The 10,184-nt window shown below is 37.5% G+C and overlaps 1 protein-coding gene across 1 annotated transcript; it reads right to left on the bottom strand.

Annotated features, from left to right (window-relative positions):
- Window positions 1-8,034: 8,034 nt before the first annotated feature.
- LOC115630625 (glycine-rich cell wall structural protein) lies at window positions 8,035-9,509 on the bottom strand. Its single transcript, XM_030527260.1, has one exon. It carries the CDS (start codon window positions 9,496-9,498, stop codon window positions 8,104-8,106), a length of 1,395 nt encoding a protein of 464 aa, XP_030383120.1. The 5' UTR covers window positions 9,499-9,509; the 3' UTR covers window positions 8,035-8,103.
- Window positions 9,510-10,184: the final 675 nt, after the last annotated feature.

Raw genomic sequence — 10,184 nt, 5'->3', positions numbered from 1 at the left:
AGCTAACAGTCTCACTGATGTGGCCACTAGGCATCCACAAATGTTTTTATAGTGCGTGCGTGCCCATAAAGCATTCAGTGTGCCCAGTCGGCATGTGAGGCCGTAATAAATGGAGCTCGCATTGCCGGCTCATATGCCTCCATACACGATGCGACATTCCCATTCGTCACATTTCGGTGCTCAAGCGGGCATACCGGTTTTTATTTTGCTTTTATTTGTAATTATTAACATTTTGATCATCATCATCATTGCCAATATGGGGATCATTATTACCATCGCTGGCTACGTTTTGCTAACGGCTCTCCACAATGATTGGTGAATCCCAGACTTGTTGACGTACGAGTTCGTTTCGGACTGCATAATTCTGTGAGATTTCGACTTCCAGCGTTGGCGTCGCTTCGTCGCATTGTGTTTACAACTAGGCGGCAAATCTATTGATAATATTGAGTGATTCTTGATTACTTGTTAGGTGGCTCTCGCCCATACTGGTTGGAAGCAATCTGCTTCAGATCATCACAATCATTTGCCTATAGTGCGTAATAGCCCAGAGCCACACAAGTAACATATTTGGATACATATTTGCCATGTGATTTTGATGTGCGTACATTGTATATGGCTGAGTAGTTCATCTTGAAAAGGTTATTTACCTACGAGTATTTGCTGTCGTATTCAAATAAATCTAGTGCCAATGAAGTAATTAAGGTGTCATCAATGCTCTAATCGAATAGTGGTAAACAGAAAAACTACTCGTACTGGAAAGAGTTGTAAAGCTGCAAAAATAAAGTATATTTGTTGATATTACATAAGCTTGTATTAGGGCGCTGCATGAGTTGACAAAACATTCCTTGTTTATTTGTACTTAAACATCATAAAAAGCAACAAATGATTTAGTAACTCTTGCGTGTACCTATTTCTGCAGCTTATTGAAAAGAAAAAATATTAACCTTTCCTTCAATTTCATTTTTACTGAATGCGTTTATGCTTTGTCACTGATGCCACTGGATAATATTGTTAAAGAGCAATTAAACTACAAAAAGCCTATCACAAGCACATGAAAAGGCTACAGCATAGAATGAAATACCATTTTAATTGGAAATTGAAATATTTAGAATTGTGTAAATATGACTTTTGAACATCTTTGTTTGATTAACACTTATCTAAATAAAGAATTATAAAATAATAGCAATTACATAATGTACTATTTTAAACATGTAGATTTAGTTGACTGTCTCATTTCTTAAACACTCAACAAATGTCATAGTACCAATCATTGAAGCAAAACACAATATTTACTCTAAAAATAAACGCCATATCATTTTACATCATCACTAAGTTCTGGGACAATTAATACAAAGATTAATCTCATAATAATAACCCAACGAGCGGCTTGTACATGAACATAAGTAGCTTAAAATTAATAATTACTCAGCTATAGTGACACGAGCTTCACTGCTCAATGTTTAAACTAATAATTGGCACTAAACGAGGCCAATAACAAATATCAACCGATGATCATTGTAAGCTAACAAGTTAAATGTTAACATAGGGAAACGCGAATTGATCATCAATGAAACGGCATCTATAAAGTGAATATTAAAAAATTGAAGTGTATATTCAATGTCAGACAAACCATTTTTAACACTTTCCTCGTTATATTACACTCATTTTTTTTATTAATGTCTCCAAGTCATAATTTCAATTAATATTCGAAAATCATACTAAAATCTCAAAAAAAATAAAAGTCCCAACCAAATCAAAAAACTGAATGCCCTTTCCAAACACGCAAGTCTTTAATAATAAGTATAAATTGCTTTCATTTAAGAGGCGGACAACAAATAGTCATGTCATGGCATGACTCAATAATTTATTTCAATCATTATTTCTTCAAGATTTTGATGCGTTGATGTTTGGGTAACAATAATAAATAACAAACATTGTTATTTGAAGACAATTTCTCGATTGTCAGATTACACGTCCAATTAAAAAGAATTGGTAGCTGTGCTGAATATTTATATTAATTATTCACATATATATTTGTCATCTTCTATACGCATGCACTTGTAAAAATTACTGACACAGCAAACAACATTATCGCTAAAAATAATTAACAAATATAACAACGCGTGTTTAAACATTAATAAACATTATAAAATAATTACTGGAATTGCAAGTAAGCAAGTTTCAAACATTGAAACAGAAAGTATAAAGCATTGCAAGATATTAAAGTACTTAATGTCTAATTGTTAATGAACAACAGAAAAGCAACAGGAATTCGAACTGGAAAACCAGTTTCAATGTCGTCATACCAAATCGCACTTCAATTACTTAGACAGCTGCCGAACCGTGTCGAAGAGCACGTCATAGAGCAAGTGGTCGGCAAGGGTTTTCCCTTTTAGTGAAAAAACGTTTGAATAGGTTATACTTGTAGACAGAATTCGGTGATTTTTAGACAACATGACGAACATATATTGATATATTGAATAGAAGTGCCAATTGTGCAATTAACACTAGTGAAGGCCACCAAAGCAAATCGAATACGGGGAAGCACGCCGGAAAAGTGAAATGCTTGAAGTTTTAATAATTAATGCACTTTGAATCAATTAATTTGCGTTTTTTGCCAAATAAACAAATAAATTCGAGTTCATGCTAATTTCGCGGTGATTCGCATCTTGTCAAATGTTTGTCTGGACTGGGCTCTTAACTTATGCAAACGGCAAACAAACTAATGTAAACATCATGGCGGGCACATAATTGACTAATCAAACCGGTTAGTGGCTTTTGTTTTATCTACTTGTATATCCAAAAAATTAATTGTGTTTTTTTACGCGCATAATCTAATCTTAAAGCGTTGTATTTTATATAAGCACCGCCTGTTGTGCCTCTTTTTTTCCTTATATAATTTTGACTTATTTGTCTGGGTCCTAACAGGTAGGGAGTACATTTCACTAGCTGTTCACATGCATATTTCAGAATTGCTTTTATGTATATAGTTCATTGAACCGATACAGCAACTGCAAGTTAATCAAATATCTCGTTCATTAATATGGAAACATCGAGACAAGTTCTGAAAAGTTGGAAAAGTGAAGCATAGAAAGGAGTCGGTAAGAGCGATAAATATATTCAGTGCTTTATCACCGTAGAAAATAAAACAAAAGATGGTTTGCGAAAACAGCTAAGTTTTTAAGAGCTCCTAAACTGATTATTTATGGATGATTGAGATGTAACCAAAGCATAACCTAGATATAACTTTTAAAGCAACTTTTAACTAAACGCCTTTTTGTGTGTATTTTTAAATTTTCTACAACTCAAAGAACCGACATCTATACTATACCGACATCTATACTATGCCTTTGTCGTACTAATTCTTAGTTACAATGCTTTGATTTATTATACTAACTTATCGTGGCTTAAGTACATATTCATTATCTTTAAATATTGACAGTTTTCTTAATGAGTCGAAAATTGATTATATTTTCTGAGGCCTTTACTTGTAATATCAAAACGCGAATATATTCGTACTTAAAAATTAAAATTTTTAGAAGAGTTTTTATAGATTCCCAAGTCTAATACCTCTTTCAAATGAACTTTAATTTAAGAACGGATTTTCCTTTTTGTTGCACTTGATATTCAGTTATATAAATCAGGATATTTTGCAACGAACACAGCTTCCTCTGTTTTGGACAGTTTTGTTCATTCCCCTGGGCGAGAAATACAAATTGATACATTTTACCAATATTTGCGCTGAAATGGATGTTAATAAACAATTTGCCATAATAAACTGATCGGTGTTAATTGGAAAAATTTTATATTAAACGCAATCAAATTAAAATAATTTGTCGTTGGTAAGAATATTTGCATATCCATGCTCATATTAGCAAGTGTTGCTGCGAGCCAAAACAAAATGCCTACTAATGAACGGCCTGTTAATTATGTAAACCAATGCACACACGCATGCAGCAACAAAATCTCAATAGAGCCTAATAATTGAAATGTTCAAAACATAAAATGTAATATGCATATTCGGTTTATTTGCCAATAGAAGAGGACCACGCGCACGACTATTGTTATTAGCATTTTCATAGTTGGCCGACTGGTTGGCGGTTATGCGCAAAATTGAATTACCCGCGTATTTGGCAACGTACCTCAAATTTAGTTTGTACGCATATTTTGACAGCATACCAAGTTTTGGTTGAGTTTGGGCCACTAATTCATATAGCTGCCATATAACCGAAAGGGCCGACTTTCACTAACTTTGGTATGAGCTAAGCGCATATTAACCAAACTTGGTATGTAGACGCTCCTAGTCACTAGTCTATACAAGTTTATTTTATTCTTTTTTTTATATTCCTCCCCCTCTCCCCGCTACAGTATTCCGTCAATACTGTCCAAATTTCGATAGCTACATACATAAACCAAACTTTGCACACATAATTAATACACATTTATCTACTTTTATTTTAAATTACATATATGTCGCTCAATTTATAGAAAAGCTATTAGCGAAACAATTTCACTCCAGTACTACGTCCATAAACTTGTTGCTTTTGCTTCTGCTGTGGGCGCATATAACGCAGTGCCAGAAATTTGTCTTAGAGGGTATTTCACGGTCGGAATTGCTCGACTGTAGCGTTTTCAATCAATTCTCAAAATGACCATCAACTTCGACAACCATGTTAAAAGCATAACAATTCAAGGGTTTTTTTGAATTTCCATAGAGTTTCATTACAACTAGGCATGTGCTTTTTAATATAATTGGCGAAGGATTTCACTTTGTCCGATATCAACATAGTATTATATTCATATACGATTTTTGCTTTAATATTCTGCAATATTCATATACTGCTTTAATGCGTTTTCTGAGTCTTTGTTGCTGATCCAAATGTCAACAATTGGAGCAATAAGCGCAATTTTTTTGAAAAGGAGCAAAAAGCAGCATTTTAATGAACAAATAGCAATACGTAGTAGTAAGGACCATTAAGGGCTTACAAACTTTTAATCCACAAAAATATTTCATTAGGTTAGCACTTTCTAAAAAAATGTGCCGACAACAACACACAACGAACAACATCGACGAAGACAACATAAATGAAAACATAAAATTTGGTTACTTTGTTTAGTATTCGACATACCTTTGGCTATGTTTTCCATTGCAAGGATCTAATAGCTAAACTGTTTCAACAATATTTATTGGGCATTAAAAATGACAAAATGACAACTGACTTTGAGGACTTCCAGGGTTAGAGGAAAAATTATTCACTATGCGACTTGCATACACTATTTGATGCTCTATTACGCTATTAAAACTTTTTTTAAAAAGTAAAAAAACAAAATTTTAATTTATGCCAAAATTTTAGGAATTCTGACCAGTGTGCATGGGCATAACCTCGCGCGTTGGCATGCAAATAAAATGCCGCTGCTCAGCAACAACTGTTGCAATCATACAAATGGCAACAACAACAAGCACAACAAAAGGAACAGAGAAGGTCTGTACGGCAAACCGCCAGCAGCTGCAGTCAGCCAGTTTGTTGCAGTTAGCCCTCCGCACGCGCTTCCGCTTTCAAGCTCCAAAGTGCACCGCAGGGGTTCATTGTCCTTGTGCAAATTGGTCTGAGTTTATTGCCAATGGCTGTTAGGCCAAGGCAGGGCCAGCGACCAACAGCTGCTGCCATATTCTTGTATACAAGTACACACAAATACATGTGTATCTTTCGATGTGGCAGACATCGTTCTCGGCGTCGCCGTCTTTGTCGGTGTCGGGCTTAGTCTTGGTCTCGGCAATAAAATTGCACTCTGAGGCTGCACAAAGTTTGCCTAAGATTTCAATTTGTTGCCGCCACAGTGTGTGCAACAATTTGCAATTGTAAGAAACTTAATGATAAATTGTTCTTAAGCGCTTACAACATAAAACCTCGTCTGTAATTGAGGCTTGCTGGAGTTGGCCATATAGGAGATTTATGCTCGCACATTCAGTGCCTTCCGCGCTGCCCACAAGTCGTTGCATAATAGCCCATTAATTACGGCAAAGTTAGGCATAACGCTTGGCTTTTTTTTAATTTTTATTTAGCGATCAGAGATGCAACTGTGCTTTTAAAAAAGCTAAGTTTTATGGGTTTTCTTATTTATATAAACAAGTCGGTAAATTACTTAGCTATTTATTTTATTTTTTTTAATTTTTGGTGCACACTCTTAAAGTGCTCAGCACAATTTCTGCACCTATATACAGGGTGCGCCATCTTTTATGTCGGTATGTAAACATTGAATATCTTTGAAAATAAACAACAGATTTTCAAGTATGAGATATTTTTATTTAATTTGGTTCTGTACAATTTCTTGAACTGAGGTTTTCAACATTGGTCTACTCAAGTCAATCGGTTCACTAATGACAAAGTTATTCAATATTTACATACCGACATAAAAGATGGCGCACCCGTATATACTTGTATGACTTGGTGTACGTAACATTCTTAAAAAGTTTGGTCAATCTAAAGCTGAGTTATGTAATTTGAAATGAGCATTTCATCATGAAAAAGGCTACAAAACTCTTTTTGAAACACTTGACAAAAAGTTGCAACAAAAAGTGTGCTCAATTATTTATTATCATTTGTTTTTAAGCATGAACCATAAAAAATAGTTGCCAATAAAAGGACAATTTCGATTGGGTGTAGAAATAATCTTAAATGCTAATGGGAACATCTTGAAAAATCACGCAATCAAAAATATGCAATCAAACGATCGTGGAAGTGAAGAACGAGCCTTTGCTTGAATTTAAAGAGATATTCAGCCGAAAAATAAATATTTTTATCAGAGTATTTTTATTTGTTACATCAAAATTAAAATTAGTTTTCACTTTAATTTTAAAATAAACATATAATAGAGTTGTGTAAACCAAACATTTAATACAAACAAAATGCAATTACATTTAAATTAAATTGTGAAACATAACTTGAATTTGTTTTTTCCTGAATATAGTCTCGATCACTGGCTGGCGAGCTATACAAAAGATTAAATTTGATAATATCAATAAATAAGTCACAGCTTATTGCTCTTATCTTCTAAGATTAAAGGATATCGATGTTCATACAGAAAAATATTGCTATATCCTCGGCTTACCTTTCTAACGTGTTACCCGATGTCAGATAAAATAAAAAAAGGTTTTTCCTCCACAGGCCTTATTCATCTTACTTTGGTTAGACTTTAAGCCCCAAACACATGCCTGCACATTTCACTCCATTTAACGCTTACCTTATACAAGTAAAGACGGAATAAAGGCAGAAGATGTTCAAATATGACTCACGCACACACGCTCTGCAGATGGAGACCCCAACCCAGTTGTCATGTGTTATAAATTTGATAATGATGCCACTTGAAAAACGTATGCAAAGGATTTTAATAGTTGGCAGCTGCCGGCAGACATAGCAGTTTATAGTTTTGGCGGTGATGACGGGGCAGCACGTGACTTTGAGACTTCAGAATGGATGACGTAATTTCCCTGTAGTGTTTTAGTGGCACGACAAAATGAAAACTTTTAATATGCCAGGCCATAATAAATCGCAAGTTATGAAAGATTGCCGTCGTAACGTGATGAGAGTCTGATGCGCGGCACCTGACAAAAGTTTACGGCAAGGAAACAAACGTTGTACTTTCTTGGGTACTGCAGCAGATAAAGCCTTTAGGGAAGTCAAATGAAAATGAAATGGCGCATCTTTTTACGAGAAATTGAGAGACTTGAAACCGACAAGTACGTACATACTTGTACATACGATTATATACATACTCGTACATACATACGAGTATATTGTAGTTGCCAAACTGCTCAGAGCTAAGCTGAGGTGTCCGTATCAGTGATTAGTCGGCAGCAAACTAATTGATTTTTAGTTAGACGTACTGAAACTAATAAAAACGTTGATTATCGTTCATGTAACTAAATGAATGTTCCCTGCCAAGCAGCTAATTGATGGTTATGGCATGTAACCACCATGTTATGAAACCCTTTAGAGAATGTATTCAATTTTATGAGTTCCATAAAAACAACGATTTATATCACAATTTATAGTACAATTTATTAAGGAATCTTAATACTCTTAATTTAGAAATTGTCTTGTCTTAACCGGCCACAGCTGTTGCCGATGCGCTGGAACTGGCACTGGCTAATCCACCACTTTTGCCATAGCCACCGCCTCCATAACCGCCGCCTCCGTAGCCGCCCTTACCGCCATATCCACCAACACCGCCTCCGTGTCCTCCCAATCCTCCACCGAGGCTTCCCCCACCACCGGCCGAGCTGCTAGCACTAGCGCTCGCTGAACTTGAGCCGCCAGCTCCAATTCCACCACCTGGTCCAGCGATAATGTTTCCCAAGCCTAGACCGCCGTGACCACCGCCACCTAGTCCTGCGCCACCTAGTCCTGCGCCACCATCTCCAAGGCCACCAGCACTGGCGCTAGCAGAAGATGAAGCCGAACCTCCGGCTCCACCAATGCCATGACCACCACCGATTCCAGGACCTCCAAATCCAGGGCCACCTCCGCCGATACTACCGCCGTTGCCGCTGCTGTGCTTTCCATGGCCGCCACCGAAACCACCGCTCACTCCATGGCCGCCTGCACCAATTCCGCCGCCAAATCCTAGGCCGCCTCCTCCAATGCCGACGCTACCACCGATACCACCTCCGTGCTTACCAGGTCCGCCTCCAAAGCCACCGCTAACTCCGTGACCACCTCCACCAATTCCGCCACCGAATCCTGGACCGCCAAATCCTGGGCCGCCACCTCCAATGCCACCAGCACCAGTGCCAGCAGAGGATGAAGCTGAGCCACCGGCCCCACCACCACCGTAACCACCTTTTCCACCTGGACCTCCAAATCCTGAGCCACCTCCGCCAAGGCCACCTCCGCCAATGCCACCTCCGCCAATGCCTCCACCGATACCACCACCGTGTTTACCAGGTCCGCCTCCAAAACCACCGCTCACTCCGTGGCCACCTCCACCAATTTCACCACCGAATCCTGGACCTCCAAATCCTGGTCCGCCACCTCCAATTCCACCTCCAATGCCAGCTCCAAATTTGCCGTGACCGCCTCCATAACCGCCAGCTCCCCCATGGGATCCGATTCCACCGCCAAATCCTGGGCCGCCTCCACCACCAAATCCTAGGCCGCCTCCACCATGTTTACCTCCACCGCCTCCAACACTTGATCCAGAAGAAGAGGAAGCAGAACCGCCGGCTCCACCGATTCCACCCCCTAAACCGCCTCCGAGACCACCGCCAAATCCAGCACCAAGCCCCTCACCACCAAATCCAGGGCCACCGCCACCTAGTTCGGCTCCAAATCCTAGACCTGGTCCATGACCACCACCTCCGCCGAATTTTCCTCCCGCGCCTGCGCTAGATGAATCCGATGCCGTTGCCGAAGCTGAGGAACTGGCACCACCGCCTCCACCTCCATATCCGGCTGAAGCGACCGCGGCGCAAACACTCAACACAATAAACAATCTCATACTCTGGACCTTTGCGGCAAAACTAACTGAGCCCCTAGAAAATATTGCGCTTTTATAATGTTCTGCCCCATTTGAAAACAAAAAAAAAAAAAACAAATTCGCAATACAGTATAAAAAAATACAATCAAAAAGCAAAACGAGTAAGCTAAGCTAAGCTAAGCAAAACTTTAATTAGCACAGAGAGGGGAAGAAACAGCCAAGACATTTATCATAATTTAAATATTGCGGGTAAGTTGATTATCGTTTAAATACGAACAATAAAAATAATCAGTTACCATTAATTATATGTGAATCCTATCTACCAAAAATTTGTAATCATACAACTTACCGATGTTCTCATTTCAATTTTGTGAGTCCCACAGAATATTATCATAGCTGCTTCTAGCCTTCAACTTACAAATAAATATTCTTTTTCACTTATAATTTATATATATATATATATATATATATATATATATATATATATATATATATATATATATATATATATATATATATATATATATATATAAATTATAAGTGAAAAAGAATATTTATTTGTAAGTTGAAGGCTAGAAGCAGCTATGATAATATTCTGTGGGACTCACAAAATTGAAATGAGAACATCGGTAAGTTGTATATATATATATATATATATATATATATATACGAGTATACTCGTACTCTCTTACAATTTCAATATTCTA

This window comes from Scaptodrosophila lebanonensis, unplaced genomic scaffold, assembly GCF_003285725.1.
Source record: "Scaptodrosophila lebanonensis strain 11010-0011.00,11010-0021.00 unplaced genomic scaffold, SlebRS2 tig00001410-arrow-pilon, whole genome shotgun sequence".
In the NCBI taxonomy this organism is placed as follows: domain Eukaryota; kingdom Metazoa; phylum Arthropoda; class Insecta; order Diptera; family Drosophilidae; genus Scaptodrosophila; species Scaptodrosophila lebanonensis.
This window is presented reverse-complemented; position numbering and strand designations above follow the sequence as displayed.

Bases quoted from the DNA above. Each gene is read 5' to 3' on its own strand.
- LOC115630625 (XM_030527260.1), bottom strand. From the start codon at position 9,498: ATGAGATTGTTTATTGTGTTGAGTGTTTGCGCCGCGGTCGCTTCAGCC.